Source organism: Pongo abelii, chromosome 17 (genome assembly GCF_028885655.2).
Source record: "Pongo abelii isolate AG06213 chromosome 17, NHGRI_mPonAbe1-v2.0_pri, whole genome shotgun sequence".
Lineage (NCBI taxonomy): Eukaryota > Metazoa > Chordata > Mammalia > Primates > Hominidae > Pongo > Pongo abelii.
Genome location: NC_072002.2, coordinates 61,560,131 through 61,583,290, shown reverse-complemented (window position 1 = coordinate 61,583,290; position 23,160 = coordinate 61,560,131). Strand labels below are relative to the sequence as shown.

Genomic DNA, 23,160 nt, shown 5'->3' with positions numbered 1-23,160 from the left:
AAAGACATAAGCCGCAAGGCAAAACCGAGCAAGGGCAGCAGAAGAGATCAAAGTCCTGTACCCTGGGCTGTCAGCAGCATGGGGGCTGGGAAGCTCCTGGAAGCAGGCACCTGAGTGGATGCCGGTGCACGTCAAAGGAGGCCTTCAAGCCTGAAGAACACGGAAGGAGCCAGAAACGGGGTGCCACAGAGATGCTACCCTTAAGGAAGACAGAAAAGCATCCGTTCCGGGGAAGGGGACATAATCCAGTCAGCGACCGCGTAAAACTCAGACATGTCCGGGCACGGTGACTCGCGCCTGTATTCCCGTGGCTTTGGGAGGTCGAGGCCGGCGGACCACCTGAGGTCAGGAGTTGCAGACCAGCCTGACCAACCTGAGGAAATCCCGTCTCTTCTAAAAAGACGAAACTCGGTTGGGCTTGCTGGCGAGCGCCTGTAATCCCAGCTACTCAGGGGGCTGAGACAGGAGAATCGCTTGAACCCGGGAGGCGGGGTTTGCGGTGAGCCCAGATCCCACCACTGCGCTCCAGGCTGGACAACAGAAGCCAAACTCCGTCTCAAAATTGAAAAACAAAACCTCAGAAAACCTTCCCCAGCAAGGGCCAGAGACAACGCCCGTCCCTATTTCTTGACAGCAATTCAAGAGAGAATCTCAGGTGGCCTGCAAAACTCACAAGAGAGCAGAATATCCTCCCCAAGGCAGAGAAGCCACACGCTCTCTCTGGAGGAGGTGGAGTGGCCACCGATCACCCTGCAGCCCCTCCCCACTCCCAGCCAGAAACCCCAGTCCCTCGGAACCAAATTGTTTTCCACTGGCAACAACCTTCCTTCCTGGAAAATCGTTTCCCCTGCCGAAATGGAGAACAAGCACGAAACAAGCAAACACAACTCAAAACACAAACACAAGGAAGCAATCCGAGCAAGCTCTAGCTCCTCATAGCTCATCGATGCCCCCACTGGCGTGCTACTGAAAACAGCGGCTGCACCCGTTAAACTCATTCATTACTGGAGAACGAGACAGACCTCAGCAGATCCCTGCTCCCACTGCGACACACCCGCTCCAAAAGACAGAAAGGAAACAACCCCCACACAACACATAAACCTGCCCCAGAATAGAATTCAGCATCAACCTAAGGATCCTGCTGTAACATTGCTACACTGACCCAGGACAGCTCAATTCTCTTCCCACCTATTTACAAAACAATCCTCATTCTGGGAGCTCCGGAAGCATGGCCAGTATTGCACTAGGATCCTCTTCGTGAGGTAGCCGGAAGTCTGGAAACACAGCAAATTTACCTATTTCTCTACACAACACGGAGGGTAATTCTCAGAAAAGGCTTAACACCCGAATCCTCATACTTCAAATGGTTGTGTTTTCCCCATTCGGACTGAAAGGTGAGAGTGGAACTCGGCTGCCCAAACCGTGGCGCCGATATCAGCTGCAGGCCAGAGCAAGCCTTTCCGAGGAGATTTTAAACAACCGGTGGGAGCAAGATCCTGAAGCATTTCTTCCAAGATTGGCAGCAGGAGATGAAACCTGGCTCTACCCGGCAGGATCCTGAAGACCAAGCACGAAGCCGTGGCTAGCAAGAGGTGGCAGTGCTCCAGCCGAAGCCACAGAGGAGCAGTCAAGAGCGGAGGTCATGGCCACCGTTTGGGGGGGGATGCCAGAGGGATTCTCCTCGTTGGCTTTCTGGAGGGCCAAACCCTGATCACATCTGCTCACTGGCAGAGCCTTTTCAGAGAGTTAGCCAAAGCTGGAGCGGAGAAGGTCCCCACCAGAGAGTTCTTCTCCACCACGACAACGTTCCTGCTCATGCCTTTCTTCCAACGAGGGCAGCTGGGCAAGACTTGCCATGGGAAATCACGAGGCGTCCACCTTACCGTCCTGATTTGGCGCCTGCTGACTTCTTTTCGTTTCCTTGTCTTAGAAAACCTGTAAAGGGCACCCAGTTTTCTTCAGTTAACAACGGAAGAAAGATTGCATGGAAACAGTTACATTCCCAGGACCCTGGGGGGCTTTAGGGATGGGCTGGACGGCGGGGAGGAGACACTGCTTCCAGAAGGGTCTCGAAGTTGATGGAGACGGGGTCGAGAAGTAAAATACACCTTTTTCATTTTTCTCCCTTAATCCCACTTTTCTACGAATGTTTCCAAGTCCCCTCACACGACGGCAATCCCAGGTAAAGAGTTGTCCTCCTCTGTTGGTTCTCCTTCCTACGATTTTGTCTTGCGGTGTTGTTATTTTCGCTTTTACTCCCAAGGGGATTCTGTCTGTGTCTTTGGGAATCCACAGATGCGGGGGCTGGGAACAAGGAGGGCCAACGGTAGAACTCAGTGGGGTGTGTCCAGGCTGCAATTAACCTAATGAACCTGCCGGGCACAGCAGTCCACCTGGCGTGGACCGTCCCGATTGGCTGCGTTGGGCTGACGGAATGAATTCGTATTGGGGCGGGGCTGCCCAAGGCCCAAGGGGGTCAGGGCTTGAGTCCTGGGTGGGCCCGGGGCTGGCTATATAAGGCCGGGCTCTGGCAGCCCAGCTGCATTCCGCCTCGGACGGCGCAGCGCAGAGGTCACTCCAGGCTGCGGCTCCACATCCCGAGGGACAGAAGCGGGCCTGCTCAGCTGTCTGCAAGGACCGGCGTTCCAGACCAAGTGGCCCGCTGCTCCGAGGACCCAGCTCGCTCCAGGTTGTGGGGACTCCACGCCCCGAGGCCTGCGGTCCGCGAGGACCAGCGCCCCGGAACCAGTGGCCCACTGCTCCGAGGACCGAGCTCGCGCCAGGCTGTGACTCCACATCCCGAGGTCGCTGCCTGGCGACCGGGCAGCGAGGACCGGCCACCCCAGACTTCGTGTCCCGCCGCCCCGAGGACAGAGCCGCGAACGCGAGGACAGCGACGCCTGCACAGCTCTGCTGAGATGGCGGCAGGCTCCACTACGCTGCGCGCAGTGCAGAAGCTGCAGGTGCGTCTGGCCACGAAGACGAACCCCAAAAAGCTGGAGAAATATTTGCAGAAACTCTCCGCCCTGCCCATGACGGCAGACATCCTGGCGGAGACTGGAATCAGAAAGACGGTGAAGCGCCTGCGGAAGCACCAGCACGTGGGCGACTTTGCCAGAGACTTAGCGGCCCGGTGGAAGAAGCTGGTGCTTGTGGACCGAAACACCGGGCCTGACCCACAGGACGCTGAGGACAGCGCTTCCCGACAGCGCCTCGGGGAGGCTCTCCAGGACCAGGAAAAGGCCTGGGGCTTCCCAGAAAACGCGACGGCCCCCAGGAGCCCATCTCACAGCCCTCAGCACGGACGGACAGCACGCAGAACACCTCCGGGACAACAGAGACCTCACCCGAGGTCTCCCAGTCGCGAGCCCAGAGCCGAGAGAAAGCGCCCCAGAATGGCCCCAGCTGATTCCGGCCCCCGTCGGGACCCTCCAACGCGCACCGCTCCCCTCCCGACGCCCGAGGGCCCTGAGCCCGCTGTGCCCGGGAAGCAACCCGGAAGAGGCCACGCTCACGCCGCTCAGGGCGGGCCTCTGCCGGGTCCGGGCTGCCAGGGCCAACCTCAGGGGGAAGCGGTGGCGAGCCACAGCAAGGGGCGCAAATCGTCCCGCTGGGCTTCGGCTCACAAATCGCCTCCTGTCCAGGAAAGCCAGTCAGAGAGGCTGCAGGCGGCCGGCGCTGATTCCGCCGGGCCGAAAACGGTGCCCAGCCTTCTCTTCGCAGAGCTCTGGGACCCCTCAGCGGCCTGGATGCAGGCCAACTACGATCTGCTGTCCGCTTTTGAGGCCATGACCTCCCAGGCAGAGCCAGAAGCACTCTCCGCGCCAACGTTCCAGGAGGAAGCCGCTTTCCCTGGACGCAGAGTGAATGCTAGGCTGCAGGTGTACTCGGGCTCCAGGCCTGCCTGCCAGCTCCAGGTGCTGACGCTGCGCCAGCAGTGCCTCCCGGTGCTTAGAAACAATCCGGACGCCCTCGGCGACGTGGGAGGGGTCGCCTACTCGGTTCTTGAACCCGTTCCGGAAGGGTGGACGCCTGATCAGCTGTATCGCACAGAGAAAGACAACCACGCACTCGCTCGAGAGACAGATGAATTATGGAGGATTCATTGTCTCCAGGACTTCAAGGGAGAAAAGCCGCAGGAGCACGAGTCTTGGCGGGAGCTGTACCTGCGGCTTCGCGACGCCCGAGAGCAGCGGCTGCGAGTAGTGACCACGAAAATCCGATCTGCACTTGAAAACAAACCCAGCGGCCGACAGACAAAGATGATCTGTTTCAACTCTGTGGCCAAGACGCCTTATGATGCTTCCAGGAGGGAAGAGAAGTCTGCAGGAGCCGCTGACCCCGGAAACGGGGAGATCAAGCCAGCCCCCCAGCCCGCAGGAAGCAGCCAGCCTGCCTCCGGCCTCGGGGACGGCGGCGGCGGCGGCGGCGGCGGCGGCGGCAGCAGCAGCAGCAGCAGCAGCAGCAGCAACGTCCTTCACGGGCTCCCTGAGAAGCGGGCCAACCCCTGCCTGAGCAGCAGCAATGAGCACGCGGCGCCCGCGGCCAAGACCCGGAAACAGGCTGCCAAGAAAGTGGCCCCGCTGATGGCCAAGGCAGTTCGAGACTACAAGAGAAGATTCTCCCGACGATAAACTCAGGACTTGCCTGACACATAAAATCTGGGGGGAGGAGGACCAATGCAAAGTCAACGCGGGTTGGGGAACGAAACTTCCAATGGACACCAGGACCCTTGGCTGGGTGCAAAGTTGAGCCTCTGAATTCTGCAGGTGTCAAGCGCTGGCCCTGTGATTTTTGCCTCCCACACCCGGCCACTGCCTCCCTGCTTGGAGGACACCTCAGAATTCAGAAGATATTATGAACGCGTTCGGATCAACTCTGCTTTGGTGGTTCACCGACCGTTTTTTAAACAACGCCCTAGTTGCCATCATAAATCAGGTACGAGATGTGAGAGTCCCTTTTGCCGTTTGTTCTCTCTTCTGAAATCATGGAGCACACAGGGACTTCTTAGACACAAACTCTCAATCCATCAGTTGACACTGATAACTCCGACTACGCAAAATGTCTTGTTACTGTTGTTGTTTTCTTTTAGATAAAAGGCCGGGCATGATCCTCTAATCGTGAGCCATCCTCCTCCGGGAGGCCGAGGAAAGCAGATCGCTTGAGCCCAGGAGGTGGGGACCAGGCTGGGCCAAACGGAGAAGCCCCGTCTCCACAAAAGATACCAAAATTAGCCCGGCGTGGTGGCACGGCCCCTGTGGTCCCAGCTCCTTAAAGGGCTGAGGTGGCAGGATCGCCTGAGCTGGGCAAGCGGAGGTTGCGGTGACCCTTCCTCATTCCACTGCACTCCAGCCTGGATGACACAACCAGAGCACACCTCAAAGAAAACTGCTGTTTGTTTGAAGAAAGGAACTCTTGGCTTTCATACATAAATGCTAACAACTGGTACGTTCCTTAAGTCAAAACACTTTTACTAGAGTCATTCCCAATCTTTTCACCCAGAACCCCTGTGAAAGAATGGCGACACCTTAATCAGCTTATTTAGGTTCTCGATCAGGAAGTCTAAACCTGCCAACCAGAGTTTCTAATTCCCATGAGATGACCGGGTTAACTACCTTGACTTCACCTCCTACCAGCTCCTGCAAGCTTTGGTGAACGTTTGCCTTCTAACTCAGGGCATTTGTTGGCTTCACGCGGGCTGGTAGTCACAGGTCCGTGTGCCAGATACGACACACACACATACACACAAACAAAGACACACACACAAACGCACACACACACGCGCGCGCACACACACAAACACGCACGCGCACACACACCACCCCCCCCCCCCCATTAAGTAAACCTCGTTCTTAGGCGTTACCGACAGTGAGGGGTAGAGAGAGAAATACAAAGACATAAGCCGCAAGGCAAAACCGAGCAAGGGCAGCAGAAGAGATCAAAGTCCTGTACCCTGGGCTGTCAGCAGCATGGGGGCTGGGAAGCTCCTGGAAGCAGGCACCTGAGTGGATGCCGGTGCACGTCAAAGGAGGCCTTCAAGCCTGAAGAACACGGAAGGAGCCAGAAACGGGGTGCCACAGAGATGCCACCCTTAAGGAAGACAGAAAAGCATCCGTTCCGGGGAAGGGGACATAATCCAGTCAGCGACCGCGTAAAACTCAGACATGTCCGGGCACGGTGACTCGCGCCTGTATTCCCGTGGCTTTGGGAGGTCGAGGCCGGCGGACCACCTGAGGTCAGGAGTTGCAGACCAGCCTGACCAACCTGAGGAAATCCCGTCTCTTCTAAAAAGACGAAACTCGGTTGGGCTTGCTGGCGAGCGCCTGTAATCCCAGCTACTCAGGGGGCTGAGACAGGAGAATCGCTTGAACCCGGGAGGCGGGGTTTGCGGTGAGCCCAGATCCCACCACTGCGCTCCAGGCTGGACAACAGAAGCCAAACTCCGTCTCAAAATTGAAAAACAAAACCTCAGAAAACCTTCCCCAGCAAGGGCCAGAGACAACGCCCGTCCCTATTTCTTGACAGCAATTCAAGAGAGAATCTCAGGTGGCCTGCAAAACTCACAAGAGAGCAGAATATCCTCCCCAAGGCAGAGAAGCCACACGCTCTCTCTGGAGGAGGTGGAGTGGCCACCGATCACCCTGCAGCCCCTCCCCACTCCCAGCCAGAAACCCCAGTCCCTCGGAACCAAATTGTTTTCCACTGGCAACAACCTTCCTTCCTGGAAAATCGTTTCCCCTGCCGAAATGGAGAACAAGCACGAAACAAGCAAACACAACTCAAAACACAAACACAAGGAAGCAATCCGAGCAAGCTCTAGCTCCTCATAGCTCATCGATGCCCCCACTGGCGTGCTACTGAAAACAGCGGCTGCACCCGTTAAACTCATTCATTACTGGAGAACGAGACAGACCTCAGCAGATCCCTGCTCCCACTGCGACACACCCGCTCCAAAAGACAGAAAGGAAACAACCCCCACACAACACATAAACCTGCCCCAGAATAGAATTCAGCATCAACCTAAGGATCCTGCTGTAACATTGCTACACTGACCCAGGACAGCTCAATTCTCTTCCCACCTATTTACAAAACAATCCTCATTCTGGGAGCTCCGGAAGCATGGCCAGTATTGCACTAGGATCCTCTTCGTGAGGTAGCCGGAAGTCTGGAAACACAGCAAATTTACCTATTTCTCTACACAACACGGAGGGTAATTCTCAGAAAAGGCTTAACACCCGAATCCTCATACTTCAAATGGTTGTGTTTTCCCCATTCGGACTGAAAGGTGAGAGTGGAACTCGGCTGCCCAAACCGTGGCGCCGATATCAGCTGCAGGCCAGAGCAAGCCTTTCCGAGGAGATTTTAAACAACCGGTGGGAGCAAGATCCTGAAGCATTTCTTCCAAGATTGGCAGCAGGAGATGAAACCTGGCTCTACCCGGCAGGATCCTGAAGACCAAGCACGAAGCCGTGGCTAGCAAGAGGTGGCAGTGCTCCAGCCGAAGCCACAGAGGAGCAGTCAAGAGCGGAGGTCATGGCCACCGTTTGGGGGGGGATGCCAGAGGGATTCTCCTCGTTGGCTTTCTGGAGGGCCAAACCCTGATCACATCTGCTCACTGGCAGAGCCTTTTCAGAGAGTTAGCCAAAGCTGGAGCGGAGAAGGTCCCCACCAGAGAGTTCTTCTCCACCACGACAACGTTCCTGCTCATGCCTTTCTTCCAACGAGGGCAGCTGGGCAAGACTTGCCATGGGAAATCACGAGGCGTCCACCTTACCGTCCTGATTTGGCGCCTGCTGACTTCTTTTCGTTTCCTTGTCTTAGAAAACCTGTAAAGGGCACCCAGTTTTCTTCAGTTAACAACGGAAGAAAGATTGCATGGAAACAGTTACATTCCCAGGACCCTGGGGGGCTTTAGGGATGGGCTGGACGGCGGGGAGGAGACACTGCTTCCAGAAGGGTCTCGAAGTTGATGGAGACGGGGTCGAGAAGTAAAATACACCTTTTTCATTTTTCTCCCTTAATCCCACTTTTCTACGAATGTTTCCAAGTCCCCTCACACGACGGCAATCCCAGGTAAAGAGTTGTCCTCCTCTGTTGGTTCTCCTTCCTACGATTTTGTCTTGCGGTGTTGTTATTTTCGCTTTTACTCCCAAGGGGATTCTGTCTGTGTCTTTGGGAATCCACAGATGCGGGGGCTGGGAACAAGGAGGGCCAACGGTAGAACTCAGTGGGGTGTGTCCAGGCTGCAATTAACCTAATGAACCTGCCGGGCACAGCAGTCCACCTGGCGTGGACCGTCCCGATTGGCTGCGTTGGGCTGACGGAATGAATTCGTATTGGGGCGGGGCTGCCCAAGGCCCAAGGGGGTCAGGGCTTGAGTCCTGGGTGGGCCCGGGGCTGGCTATATAAGGCCGGGCTCTGGCAGCCCAGCTGCATTCCGCCTCGGACGGCGCAGCGCAGAGGTCACTCCAGGCTGCGGCTCCACATCCCGAGGGACAGAAGCGGGCCTGCTCAGCTGTCTGCAAGGACCGGCGTTCCAGACCAAGTGGCCCGCTGCTCCGAGGACCCAGCTCGCTCCAGGTTGTGGGGACTCCACGCCCCGAGGCCTGCGGTCCGCGAGGACCAGCGCCCCGGAACCAGTGGCCCACTGCTCCGAGGACCGAGCTCGCGCCAGGCTGTGACTCCACATCCCGAGGTCGCTGCCTGGCGACCGGGCAGCGAGGACCGGCCACCCCAGACTTCGTGTCCCGCCGCCCCGAGGACAGAGCCGCGAACGCGAGGACAGCGACGCCTGCACAGCTCTGCTGAGATGGCGGCAGGCTCCACTACGCTGCGCGCAGTGCAGAAGCTGCAGGTGCGTCTGGCCACGAAGACGAACCCCAAAAAGCTGGAGAAATATTTGCAGAAACTCTCCGCCCTGCCCATGACGGCAGACATCCTGGCGGAGACTGGAATCAGAAAGACGGTGAAGCGCCTGCGGAAGCACCAGCACGTGGGCGACTTTGCCAGAGACTTAGCGGCCCGGTGGAAGAAGCTGGTGCTTGTGGACCGAAACACCGGGCCTGACCCACAGGACGCTGAGGACAGCGCTTCCCGACAGCGCCTCGGGGAGGCTCTCCAGGACCAGGAAAAGGCCTGGGGCTTCCCAGAAAACGCGACGGCCCCCAGGAGCCCATCTCACAGCCCTCAGCACGGACGGACAGCACGCAGAACACCTCCGGGACAACAGAGACCTCACCCGAGGTCTCCCAGTCGCGAGCCCAGAGCCGAGAGACAGCGCCCCAGAATGGCCCCAGCTGATTCCGGCCCCCGTCGGGACCCTCCAACGCGCACCGCTCCCCTCCCGACGCCCGAGGGCCCTGAGCCCGCTGTGCCCGGGAAGCAACCCGGAAGAGGCCACGCTCACGCCGCTCAGGGCGGGCCTCTGCCGGGTCCGGGCTGCCAGGGCCAACCTCAGGGGGAAGCGGTGGCGAGCCACAGCAAGGGGCGCAAATCGTCCCGCTGGGCTTCGGCTCACAAATCGCCTCCTGTCCAGGAAAGCCAGTCAGAGAGGCTGCAGGCGGCCGGCGCTGATTCCGCCGGGCCGAAAACGGTGCCCAGCCTTCTCTTCGCAGAGCTCTGGGACCCCTCAGCGGCCTGGATGCAGGCCAACTACGATCTGCTGTCCGCTTTTGAGGCCATGACCTCCCAGGCAGAGCCAGAAACTCTCTCCGCGCCAACGTTCCAGGAGGAAGCCGCTTTCCCTGGACGCAGAGTGAATGCTAGGCTGCAGGTGTACTCGGGCTCCAGGCCTGCCTGCCAGCTCCAGGTGCTGACGCTGCGCCAGCAGTGCCTCCCGGTGCTTAGAAACAATCCGGACGCCCTCGGCGACGTGGGAGGGGTCGCCTACTCGGTTCTTGAACCCGTTCCGGAAGGGTGGACGCCTGATCAGCTGTATCGCACAGAGAAAGACAACCACGCACTCGCTCGAGAGACAGATGAATTATGGAGGATTCATTGTCTCCAGGACTTCAAGGGAGAAAAGCCGCAGGAGCACGAGTCTTGGCGGGAGCTGTACCTGCGGCTTCGCGACGCCCGAGAGCAGCGGCTGCGAGTAGTGACCACGAAAATCCGATCTGCACTTGAAAACAAACCCAGCGGCCGACAGACAAAGATGATCTGTTTCAACTCTGTGGCCAAGACGCCTTATGATGCTTCCAGGAGGGAAGAGAAGTCTGCAGGAGCCGCTGACCCCGGAAACGGGGAGATCAAGCCAGCCCCCCAGCCCGCAGGAAGCAGCCAGCCTGCCTCCGGCCTCGGGGACGGCGGCGGCGGCGGCGGCGGCGGCGGCGGCAGCAGCAGCAGCAGCAGCAGCAGCAGCAACGTCCTTCACGGGCTCCCTGAGAAGCGGGCCAACCCCTGCCTGAGCAGCAGCAATGAGCACGCGGCGCCCGCGGCCAAGACCCGGAAACAGGCTGCCAAGAAAGTGGCCCCGCTGATGGCCAAGGCAGTTCGAGACTACAAGAGAAGATTCTCCCGACGATAAACTCAGGACTTGCCTGACACATAAAATCTGGGGGGAGGAGGACCAATGCAAAGTCAACGCGGGTTGGGGAACGAAACTTCCAATGGACACCAGGACCCTTGGCTGGGTGCAAAGTTGAGCCTCTGAATTCTGCAGGTGTCAAGCGCTGGCCCTGTGATTTTTGCCTCCCACACCCGGCCACTGCCTCCCTGCTTGGAGGACACCTCAGAATTCAGAAGATATTATGAACGCGTTCGGATCAACTCTGCTTTGGTGGTTCACCGACCGTTTTTTAAACAACGCCCTAGTTGCCATCATAAATCAGGTACGAGATGTGAGAGTCCCTTTTGCCGTTTGTTCTCTCTTCTGAAATCATGGAGCACACAGGGACTTCTTAGACACAAACTCTCAATCCATCAGTTGACACTGATAACTCCGACTACGCAAAATGTCTTGTTACTGTTGTTGTTTTCTTTTAGATAAAAGGCCGGGCATGATCCTCTAATCGTGAGCCATCCTCCTCCGGGAGGCCGAGGAAAGCAGATCGCTTGAGCCCAGGAGGTGGGGACCAGGCTGGGCCAAACGGAGAAGCCCCGTCTCCACAAAAGATACCAAAATTAGCCCGGCGTGGTGGCACGGCCCCTGTGGTCCCAGCTCCTTAAAGGGCTGAGGTGGCAGGATCGCCTGAGCTGGGCAAGCGGAGGTTGCGGTGACCCTTCCTCATTCCACTGCACTCCAGCCTGGATGACACAACCAGAGCACACCTCAAAGAAAACTGCTGTTTGTTTGAAGAAAGGAACTCTTGGCTTTCATACATAAATGCTAACAACTGGTACGTTCCTTAAGTCAAAACACTTTTACTAGAGTCATTCCCAGTCTTTTCACCCAGAACCCCTGTGAAAGAATGGCGACACCTTAATCAGCTTATTTAGGTTCTCGATCAGGAAGTCTAAACCTGCCAACCAGAGTTTCTAATTCCCATGAGATGACCGGGTTAACTACCTTGACTTCACCTCCTACCAGCTCCTGCAAGCTTTGGTGAACGTTTGCCTTCTAACTCAGGGCATTTGTTGGCTTCACGCGGGCTGGTAGTCACAGGTCCGTGTGCCAGATACGACACACACACATACACACAAACAAAGACACACACACAAACGCACACACACACGCGCGCGCACACACACAAACACGCACGCGCACACACCCCCCCCCCCCCCCATTAAGTAAACCTCGTTCTTAGGCGTTACCGACAGTGAGGGGTAGAGAGAGAAATACAAAGACATAAGCCGCAAGGCAAAACCGAGCAAGGGCAGCAGAAGAGATCAAAGTCCTGTACCCTGGGCTGTCAGCAGCATGGGGGCTGGGAAGCTCCTGGAAGCAGGCACCTGAGTGGATGCCGGTGCACGTCAAAGGAGGCCTTCAAGCCTGAAGAACACGGAAGGAGCCAGAAACGGGGTGCCACAGAGATGCCACCCTTAAGGAAGACAGAAAAGCATCCGTTCCGGGGAAGGGGACATAATCCAGTCAGCGACCGCGTAAAACTCAGACATGTCCGGGCACGGTGACTCGCGCCTGTATTCCCGTGGCTTTGGGAGGTCGAGGCCGGCGGACCACCTGAGGTCAGGAGTTGCAGACCAGCCTGACCAACCTGAGGAAATCCCGTCTCTTCTAAAAAGACGAAACTCGGTTGGGCTTGCTGGCGAGCGCCTGTAATCCCAGCTACTCAGGGGGCTGAGACAGGAGAATCGCTTGAACCCGGGAGGCGGGGTTTGCGGTGAGCCCAGATCCCACCACTGCGCTCCAGGCTGGACAACAGAAGCCAAACTCCGTCTCAAAATTGAAAAACAAAACCTCAGAAAACCTTCCCCAGCAAGGGCCAGAGACAACGCCCGTCCCTATTTCTTGACAGCAATTCAAGAGAGAATCTCAGGTGGCCTGCAAAACTCACAAGAGAGCAGAATATCCTCCCCAAGGCAGAGAAGCCACACGCTCTCTCTGGAGGAGGTGGAGTGGCCACCGATCACCCTGCAGCCCCTCCCCACTCCCAGCCAGAAACCCCAGTCCCTCGGAACCAAATTGTTTTCCACTGGCAACAACCTTCCTTCCTGGAAAATCGTTTCCCCTGCCGAAATGGAGAACAAGCACGAAACAAGCAAACACAACTCAAAACACAAACACAAGGAAGCAATCCGAGCAAGCTCTAGCTCCTCATAGCTCATCGATGCCCCCACTGGCGTGCTACTGAAAACAGCGGCTGCACCCATTAAACTCATTCATTACTGGAGAACGAGACAGACCTCCGCAGATCCCTGCTCCCACTGCGACACACCCGCTCCAAAAGACAGAAAGGAAACAACCCCCACACAACACATAAACCTGCCCCAGAATAGAATTCAGCATCAACCTAAGGATCCTGCTGTAACATTGCTACACTGACCCAGGACAGCTCAATTCTCTTCCCACCTATTTACAAAACAATCCTCATTCTGGGAGCTCCGGAAGCATGGCCAGTATTGCACTAGGATCCTCTTCGTGAGGTAGCCGGAAGTCTGGAAACACAGCAAATTTACCTATTTCTCTACACAACACGGAGGGTAATTCTCAGAAAAGGCTTAACACCCGAATCCTCATACTTCAAATGGTTGTGTTTTCCCCATTCGGACTGAAAGGTGAGAGTGGAACTCGGCTGCCCAAACCGTGGCGCCGATATCAGCTGCAGGCCAGAGCAAGCCTTTCCGAGGAGATTTTAAACAACCGGTGGGAGCAAGATCCTGAAGCATTTCTTCCAAGATTGGCAGCAGGAGATGAAACCTGGCTCTACCCGGCAGGATCCTGAAGACCAAGCACGAAGCCGTGGCTAGCAAGAGGTGGCAGTGCTCCAGCCGAAGCCACAGAGGAGCAGTCAAGAGCGGAGGTCATGGCCACCGTTTGGGGGGGGATGCCAGAGGGATTCTCCTCGTTGGCTTTCTGGAGGGCCAAACCCTGATCACATCTGCTCACTGGCAGAGCCTTTTCAGAGAGTTAGCCAAAGCTGGAGCGGAGAAGGTCCCCACCAGAGAGTTCTTCTCCACCACGACAACGTTCCTGCTCATGCCTTTCTTCCAACGAGGGCAGCTGGGCAAGACTTGCCATGGGAAATCACGAGGCGTCCACCTTACCGTCCTGATTTGGCGCCTGCTGACTTCTTTTCGTTTCCTTGTCTTAGAAAACCTGTAAAGGGCACCCAGTTTTCTTCAGTTAACAACGGAAGAAAGATTGCATGGAAACAGTTACATTCCCAGGACCCTGGGGGGCTTTAGGGATGGGCTGGACGGCGGGGAGGAGACACTGCTTCCAGAAGGGTCTCGAAGTTGATGGAGACGGGGTCGAGAAGTAAAATACACCTTTTTCATTTTTCTCCCTTAATCCCACTTTTCTACGAATGTTTCCAAGTCCCCTCACACGACGGCAATCCCAGGTAAAGAGTTGTCCTCCTCTGTTGGTTCTCCTTCCTACGATTTTGTCTTGCGGTGTTGTTATTTTCGCTTTTACTCCCAAGGGGATTCTGTCTGTGTCTTTGGGAATCCACAGATGCGGGGGCTGGGAACAAGGAGGGCCAACGGTAGAACTCAGTGGGGTGTGTCCAGGCTGCAATTAACCTAATGAACCTGCCGGGCACAGCAGTCCACCTGGCGTGGACCGTCCCGATTGGCTGCGTTGGGCTGACGGAATGAATTCGTATTGGGGCGGGGCTGCCCAAGGCCCAAGGGGGTCAGGGCTTGAGTCCTGGGTGGGCCCGGGGCTGGCTATATAAGGCCGGGCTCTGGCAGCCCAGCTGCATTCCGCCTCGGACGGCGCAGCGCAGAGGTCACTCCAGGCTGCGGCTCCACATCCCGAGGGACAGAAGCGGGCCTGCTCAGCTGTCTGCAAGGACCGGCGTTCCAGACCAAGTGGCCCGCTGCTCCGAGGACCCAGCTCGCTCCAGGTTGTGGGGACTCCACGCCCCGAGGCCTGCGGTCCGCGAGGACCAGCGCCCCGGAACCAGTGGCCCACTGCTCCGAGGACCGAGCTCGCGCCAGGCTGTGACTCCACATCCCGAGGTCGCTGCCTGGCGACCGGGCAGCGAGGACCGGCCACCCCAGACTTCGTGTCCCGCCGCCCCGAGGACAGAGCCGCGAACGCGAGGACAGCGACGCCTGCACAGCTCTGCTGAGATGGCGGCAGGCTCCACTACGCTGCGCGCAGTGCAGAAGCTGCAGGTGCGTCTGGCCACGAAGACGAACCCCAAAAAGCTGGAGAAATATTTGCAGAAACTCTCCGCCCTGCCCATGACGGCAGACATCCTGGCGGAGACTGGAATCAGAAAGACGGTGAAGCGCCTGCGGAAGCACCAGCACGTGGGCGACTTTGCCAGAGACTTAGCGGCCCGGTGGAAGAAGCTGGTGCTTGTGGACCGAAACACCGGGCCTGACCCACAGGACGCTGAGGACAGCGCTTCCCGACAGCGCCTCGGGGAGGCTCTCCAGGACCAGGAAAAGGCCTGGGGCTTCCCAGAAAACGCGACGGCCCCCAGGAGCCCATCTCACAGCCCTCAGCACGGACGGACAGCACGCAGAACACCTCCGGGACAACAGAGACCTCACCCGAGGTCTCCCAGTCGCGAGCCCAGAGCCGAGAGACAGCGCCCCAGAATGGCCCCAGCTGATTCCGGCCCCCGTCGGGACCCTCCAACGCGCACCGCTCCCCTCCCGACGCCCGAGGGCCCTGAGCCCGCTGTGCCCGGGAAGCAACCCGGAAGAGGCCACGCTCACGCCGCTCAGGGCGGGCCTCTGCCGGGTCCGGGCTGCCAGGGCCAACCTCAGGGGGAAGCGGTGGCGAGCCACAGCAAGGGGCGCAAATCGTCCCGCTGGGCTTCGGCTCACAAATCGCCTCCTGTCCAGGAAAGCCAGTCAGAGAGGCTGCAGGCGGCCGGCGCTGATTCCGCCGGGCCGAAAACGGTGCCCAGCCTTCTCTTCGCAGAGCTCTGGGACCCCTCAGCGGCCTGGATGCAGGCCAACTACGATCTGCTGTCCGCTTTTGAGGCCATGACCTCCCAGGCAGAGCCAGAAGCACTCTCCGCGCCAACGTTCCAGGAGGAAGCCGCTTTCCCTGGACGCAGAGTGAATGCTAGGCTGCAGGTGTACTCGGGCTCCAGGCCTGCCTGCCAGCTCCAGGTGCTGACGCTGCGCCAGCAGTGCCTCCCGGTGCTTAGAAACAATCCGGACGCCCTCGGCGACGTGGGAGGGGTCGCCTACTCGGTTCTTGAACCCGTTCCGGAAGGGTGGACGCCTGATCAGCTGTATCGCACAGAGAAAGACAACCACGCACTCGCTCGAGAGACAGATGAATTATGGAGGATTCATTGTCTCCAGGACTTCAAGGGAGAAAAGCCGCAGGAGCACGAGTCTTGGCGGGAGCTGTACCTGCGGCTTCGCGACGCCCGAGAGCAGCGGCTGCGAGTAGTGACCACGAAAATCCGATCTGCACTTGAAAACAAACCCAGCGGCCGACAGACAAAGATGATCTGTTTCAACTCTGTGGCCAAGACGCCTTATGATGCTTCCAGGAGGGAAGAGAAGTCTGCAGGAGCCGCTGACCCCGGAAACGGGGAGATCAAGCCAGCCCCCCAGCCCGCAGGAAGCAGCCAGGCTGCCTCCGGCCTCGGGGACGGCGGCGGCGGCGGCGGCGGCGGCGGCGGCAGCAGCAGCAGCAGCAGCAGCAGCAGCAACGTCCTTCACGGGCTCCCTGAGAAGCGGGCCAACCCCTGCCTGAGCAGCAGCAATGAGCACGCGGCGCCCGCGGCCAAGACCCGGAAACAGGCTGCCAAGAAAGTGGCCCCGCTGATGGCCAAGGCAGTTCGAGACTACAAGAGAAGATTCTCCCGACGATAAACTCAGGACTTGCCTGACACATAAAATCTGGGGGGAGGAGGACCAATGCAAAGTCAACGCGGGTTGGGGAACGAAACTTCCAATGGACACCAGGACCCTTGGCTGGGTGCAAAGTTGAGCCTCTGAATTCTGCAGGTGTCAAGCGCTGGCCCTGTGATTTTTGCCTCCCACACCCGGCCACTGCCTCCCTGCTTGGAGGACACCTCAGAATTCAGAAGATATTATGAACGCGTTCGGATCAACTCTGCTTTGGTGGTTCACCGACCGTTTTTTAAACAACGCCCTAGTTGCCATCATAAATCAGGTACGAGATGTGAGAGTCCCTTTTGCCGTTTGTTCTCTCTTCTGAAATCATGGAGCACACAGGGACTTCTTAGACACAAACTCTCAATCCATCAGTTGACACTGATAACTCCGACTACGCAAAATGTCTTGTTACTGTTGTTGTTTTCTTTTAGATAAAAGGCCGGGCATGATCCTCTAATCGTGAGCCATCCTCCTCCGGGAGGCCGAGGAAAGCAGATCGCTTGAGCCCAGGAGGTGGGGACCAGGCTGGGCCAAACGGAGAAGCCCCGTCTCCACAAAAGATACCAAAATTAGCCCGGCGTGGTGGCACGGCCCCTGTGGTCCCAGCTCCTTAAAGGGCTGAGGTGGCAGGATCGCCTGAGCTGGGCAAGCGGAGGTTGCGGTGACCCTTCCTCATTCCACTGCACTCCAGCCTGGATGACACAACCAGAGCACACCTCAAAGAAAACTGCTGTTTGTTTGAAGAAAGGAACTCTTGGCTTTCATACATAAATGCTAACAACTGGTACGTTCCTTAAGTCAAAACACTTTTACTAGAGTCATTCCCAGTCTTTTCACCCAGAACCCCTGTGAAAGAATGGCGACACCTTAATCAGCTTATTTAGGTTCTCGATCAGGAAGTCTAAACCTGCCAACCAGAGTTTCTAATTCCCATGAGATGACCGGGTTAACTACCTTGACTTCACCTCCTACCAGCTCCTGCAAGCTTTGGTGAACGTTTGCCTTCTAACTCAGGGCATTTGTTGGCTTCACGCGGGCTGGTAGTCACAGGTCCGTGTGCCAGATACGACACACACACATACACACAAACAAAGACACACACACAAACGCACACACACACGCGCGCGCACACACACAAACACGCACGCGCACACACCCCCCCCCCCCCATTAAGTAAACCTCGTTCTTAGGCGTTACCGACAGTGAGGGGTAGAGAGAGAAATACAAAGACATAAGCCGCAAGGCAAAACCGAGCAAGGGCAGCAGAAGAGATCAAAGTCCTGTACCCTGGGCTGTCAGCAGCATGGGGGCTGGGAAGCTCCTGGAAGCAGGCACCTGAGTGGATGCCGGTGCACGTCAAAGGAGGCCTTCAAGCCTGAAGAACACGGAAGGAGCCAGAAACGGGGTGCCACAGAGATGCCACCCTTAAGGAAGACAGAAAAGCATCCGTTCCGGGGAAGGGGACATAATCCAGTCAGCGACCGCGTAAAACTCAGACATGTCCGGGCACGGTGACTCGCGCCTGTATTCCCGTGGCTTTGGGAGGTCGAGGCCGGCGGACCACCTGAGGTCAGGAGTTGCAGACCAGCCTGACCAACCTGAGGAAATCCCGTCTCTTCTAAAAAGACGAAACTCGGTTGGGCTTGCTGGCGAGCGCCTGTAATCCCAGCTACTCAGGGGGCTGAGACAGGAGAATCGCTTGAACCCGGGAGGCGGGGTTTGCGGTGAGCCCAGATCCCACCACTGCGCTCCAGGCTGGACAACAGAAGCCAAACTCCGTCTCAAAATTGAAAAACAAAACCTCAGAAAACCTTCCCCAGCAAGGGCCAGAGACAACGCCCGTCCCTATTTCTTGACAGCAATTCAAGAGAGAATCTCAGGTGGCCTGCAAAACTCACAAGAGAGCAGAATATCCTCCCCAAGGCAGAGAAGCCACACGCTCTCTCTGGAGGAGGTGGAGTGGCCACCGATCACCCTGCAGCCCCTCCCCACTCCCAGCCAGAAACCCCAGTCCCTCGGAACCAAATTGTTTTCCACTGGCAACAACCTTCCTTCCTGGAAAATCGTTTCCCCTGCCGAAATGGAGAACAAGCACGAAACAAGCAAACACAACTCAAAACACAAACACAAGGAAGCAATCCGAGCAAGCTCTAGCTCCTCATAGCTCATCGATGCCCCCACTGGCGTGCTACTGAAAACAGCGGCTGCACCCATTAAACTCATTCATTACTGGAGAACGAGACAGACCTCCGCAGATCCCTGCTCCCACTGCGACACACCCGCTCCAAAAGACAGAAAGGAAACAACCCCCACACAACACATAAACCTGCCCCAGAATAGAATTCAGCATCAACCTAAGGATCCTGCTGTAACATTGCTACACTGACCCAGGACAGCTCAATTCTCTTCCCACCTATTTACAAAACAATCCTCATTCTGGGAGCTCCGGAAGCATGGCCAGTATTGCACTAGGATCCTCTTCGTGAGGTAGCCGGAAGTCTGGAAACACAGCAAATTTACCTATTTCTCTACACAACACGGAGGGTAATTCTCAGAAAAGGCTTAACACCCGAATCCTCATACTTCAAATGGTTGTGTTTTCCCCATTCGGACTGAAAGGTGAGAGTGGAACTCGGCTGCCCAAACCGTGGCGCCGATATCAGCTGCAGGCCAGAGCAAGCCTTTCCGAGGAGATTTTAAACAACCGGTGGGAGCAAGATCCTGAAGCATTTCTTCCAAGATTGGCAGCAGGAGATGAAACCTGGCTCTACCCGGCAGGATCCTGAAGACCAAGCACGAAGCCGTGGCTAGCAAGAGGTGGCAGTGCTCCAGCCGAAGCCACAGAGGAGCAGTCAAGAGCGGAGGTCATGGCCACCGTTTGGGGGGGGATGCCAGAGGGATTCTCCTCGTTGGCTTTCTGGAGGGCCAAACCCTGATCACATCTGCTCACTGGCAGAGCCTTTTCAGAGAGTTAGCCAAAGCTGGAGCGGAGAAGGTCCCCACCAGAGAGTTCTTCTCCACCACGACAACGTTCCTGCTCATGCCTTTCTTCCAACGAGGGCAGCTGGGCAAGACTTGCCATGGGAAATCACGAGGCGTCCACCTTACCGTCCTGATTTGGCGCCTGCTGACTTCTTTTCGTTTCCTTGTCTTAGAAAACCTGTAAAGGGCACCCAGTTTTCTTCAGTTAACAACGGAAGAAAGATTGCATGGAAACAGTTACATTCCCAGGACCCTGGGGGGCTTTAGGGATGGGCTGGACGGCGGGGAGGAGACACTGCTTCCAGAAGGGTCTCGAAGTTGATGGAGACGGGGTCGAGAAGTAAAATACACCTTTTTCATTTTTCTCCCTTAATCCCACTTTTCTACGAATGTTTCCAAGTCCCCTCACACGACGGCAATCCCAGGTAAAGAGTTGTCCTCCTCTGTTGGTTCTCCTTCCTACGATTTTGTCTTGCGGTGTTGTTATTTTCGCTTTTACTCCCAAGGGGATTCTGTCTGTGTCTTTGGGAATCCACAGATGCGGGGGCTGGGAACAAGGAGGGCCAACGGTAGAACTCAGTGGGGTGTGTCCAGGCTGCAATTAACCTAATGAACCTGCCGGGCACAGCAGTCCACCTGGCGTGGACCGTCCCGATTGGCTGCGTTGGGCTGACGGAATGAATTCGTATTGGGGCGGGGCTGCCCAAGGCCCAAGGGGGTCAGGGCTTGAGTCCTGGGTGGGCCCGGGGCTGGCTATATAAGGCCGGGCTCTGGCAGCCCAGCTGCATTCCGCCTCGGACGGCGCAGCGCAGAGGTCACTCCAGGCTGCGGCTCCACATCCCGAGGGACAGAAGCGGGCCTGCTCAGCTGTCTGCAAGGACCGGCGTTCCAGACCAAGTGGCCCGCTGCTCCGAGGACCCAGCTCGCTCCAGGTTGTGGGGACTCCACGCCCCGAGGCCTGCGGTCCGCGAGGACCAGCGCCCCGGAACCAGTGGCCCACTGCTCCGAGGACCGAGCTCGCTCCAGGCTGTGACTCCACATCCCGAGGTCGCTGCCTGGCGACCGGGCAGCGAGGACCGGCCACCCCAGACTTCGTGTCCCGCCGCCCCGAGGACAGAGCCGCGAACGCGAGGACAGCGACGCCTGCACAGCTCTGCTGAGATGGCGGCAGGCTCCACTACGCTGCGCGCAGTGCAGAAGCTGCAGGTGCGTCTGGCCACGAAGACGAACCCCAAAAAGCTGGAGAAATATTTGCAGAAACTCTCCGCCCTGCCCATGACGGCAGACATCCTGGCGGAGACTGGAATCAGAAAGACGGTGAAGCGCCTGCGGAAGCACCAGCACGTGGGCGACTTTGCCAGAGACTTAGCGGCCCGGTGGAAGAAGCTGGTGCTTGTGGACCGAAACACCGGGCCTGACCCACAGGACGCTGAGGACAGCGCTTCCCGACAGCGCCTCGGGGAGGCTCTCCAGGACCAGGAAAAGGCCTGGGGCTTCCCAGAAAACGCGACGGCCCCCAGGAGCCCATCTCACAGCCCTCAGCACGGACGGACAGCACGCAGAACACCTCCGGGACAACAGAGACCTCACCCGAGGTCTCCCAGTCGCGAGCCCAGAGCCGAGAGAAAGCGCCCCAGAATGGCCCCAGCTGATTCCGGCCCCCGTCGGGACCCTCCAACGCGCACCGCTCCCCTCCCGACGCCCGAGGGCCCTGAGCCCGCTGTGCCCGGGAAGCAACCCGGAAGAGGCCACGCTCACGCCGCTCAGGGCGGGCCTCTGCCGGGTCCGGGCTGCCAGGGCCAACCTCAGGGGGAAGCGGTGGCGAGCCACAGCAAGGGGCGCAAATCGTCCCGCTGGGCTTCGGCTCACAAATCGCCTCCTGTCCAGGAAAGCCAGTCAGAGAGGCTGCAGGCGGCCGGCGCTGATTCCGCCGGGCCGAAAACGGTGCCCAGCCTTCTCTTCGCAGAGCTCTGGGACCCCTCAGCGGCCTGGATGCAGGCCAACTACGATCTGCTGTCCGCTTTTGAGGCCATGACCTCCCAGGCAGAGCCAGAAGCACTCTCCGCGCCAACGTTCCAGGAGGAAGCCGCTTTCCCTGGACGCAGAGTGAATGCTAGGCTGCAGGTGTACTCGGGCTCCAGGCCTGCCTGCCAGCTCCAGGTGCTGACGCTGCGCCAGCAGTGCCTCCCGGTGCTTAGAAACAATCCGGACGCCCTCGGCGACGTGGGAGGGGTCGCCTACTCGGTTCTTGAACCCGTTCCGGAAGGGTGGACGCCTGATCAGCTGTATCGCACAGAGAAAGACAACCACGCACTCGCTCGAGAGACAGATGAATTATGGAGGATTCATTGTCTCCAGGACTTCAAGGGAGAAAAGCCGCAGGAGCACGAGTCTTGGCGGGAGCTGTACCTGCGGCTTCGCGACGCCCGAGAGCAGCGGCTGCGAGTAGTGACCACGAAAATCCGATCTGCACTTGAAAACAAACCCAGCGGCCGACAGACAAAGATGATCTGTTTCAACTCTGTGGCCAAGACGCCTTATGATGCTTCCAGGAGGGAAGAGAAGTCTGCAGGAGCCGCTGACCCCGGAAACGGGGAGATCAAGCCAGCCCCCCAGCCCGCAGGAAGCAGCCAGGCTGCCTCCGGCCTCGGGGACGGCGGCGGCGGCGGCGGCGGCGGCGGCGGCAGCAGCAGCAGCAGCAGCAGCAGCAGCAACGTCCTTCACGGGCTCCCTGAGAAGCGGGCCAACCCCTGCCTGAGCAGCAGCAATGAGCACGCGGCGCCCGCGGCCAAGACCCGGAAACAGGCTGCCAAGAAAGTGGCCCCGCTGATGGCCAAGGCAGTTCGAGACTACAAGAGAAGATTCTCCCGACGATAAACTCAGGACTTGCCTGACACATAAAATCTGGGGGGAGGAGGACCAATGCAAAGTCAACGCGGGTTGGGGAACGAAACTTCCAATGGACACCAGGACCCTTGGCTGGGTGCAAAGTTGAGCCTCTGAATTCTGCAGGTGTCAAGCGCTGGCCCTGTGATTTTTGCCTCCCACACCCGGCCACTGCCTCCCTGCTTGGAGGACACCTCAGAATTCAGAAGATATTATGAACGCGTTCGGATCAACTCTGCTTTGGTGGTTCACCGACCGTTTTTTAAACAACGCCCTAGTTGCCATCATAAATCAGGTACGAGATGTGAGAGTCCCTTTTGCCGTTTGTTCTCTCTTCTGAAATCATGGAGCACACAGGGACTTCTTAGACACAAACTCTCAATCCATCAGTTGACACTGATAACTCCGACTACGCAAAATGTCTTGTTACTGTTGTTGTTTTCTTTTAGATAAAAGGCCGGGCATGATCCTCTAATCGTGAGCCATCCTCCTCCGGGAGGCCGAGGAAAGCAGATCGCTTGAGCCCAGGAGGTGGGGACCAGGCTGGGCCAAACGGAGAAGCCCCGTCTCCACAAAAGATACCAAAATTAGCCCGGCGTGGTGGCACGGCCCCTGTGGTCCCAGCTCCTTAAAGGGCTGAGGTGGCAGGATCGCCTGAGCTGGGCAAGCGGAGGTTGCGGTGACCCTTCCTCATTCCACTGCACTCCAGCCTGGATGACACAACCAGAGCACACCTCAAAGAAAACTGCTGTTTGTTTGAAGAAAGGAACTCTTGGCTTTCATACATAAATGCTAACAACTGGTACGTTCCTTAAGTCAAAACACTTTTACTAGAGTCATTCCCAGTCTTTT

The 23,160-nt window shown here is 57.7% G+C and overlaps 4 protein-coding genes across 8 annotated transcripts in view; 3 read left to right on the top strand and 1 right to left on the bottom strand.

Moving 5' to 3' along the window:
- Positions 1 to 23,160, bottom strand: part of KATNAL2 (katanin catalytic subunit A1 like 2) — a 495,511-nt gene that overhangs the window by 284,045 nt on the left and 188,306 nt on the right. The window lies entirely within an intron of this gene.
- Positions 2,919 to 4,634, top strand: LOC129051586 (elongin-A3). The gene is made up of 2 exons (XM_054537876.2): positions 2,919 to 4,440; positions 4,516 to 4,634. The coding sequence occupies exons 1-2, from the start codon at positions 2,919 to 2,921 to the stop codon at positions 4,632 to 4,634; spliced, it is 1,641 nt and encodes a 546-aa protein (XP_054393851.2).
- On the top strand, positions 14,698 to 16,413 carry LOC134760342 (elongin-A3-like). The gene is made up of 2 exons (XM_063717018.1): positions 14,698 to 16,219; positions 16,295 to 16,413. The coding sequence occupies exons 1-2, from the start codon at positions 14,698 to 14,700 to the stop codon at positions 16,411 to 16,413; spliced, it is 1,641 nt and encodes a 546-aa protein (XP_063573088.1).
- LOC134760341 (elongin-A3) lies at positions 20,584 to 22,299 on the top strand. The gene is made up of 2 exons (XM_063717017.1): positions 20,584 to 22,105; positions 22,181 to 22,299. The coding sequence occupies exons 1-2, from the start codon at positions 20,584 to 20,586 to the stop codon at positions 22,297 to 22,299; spliced, it is 1,641 nt and encodes a 546-aa protein (XP_063573087.1).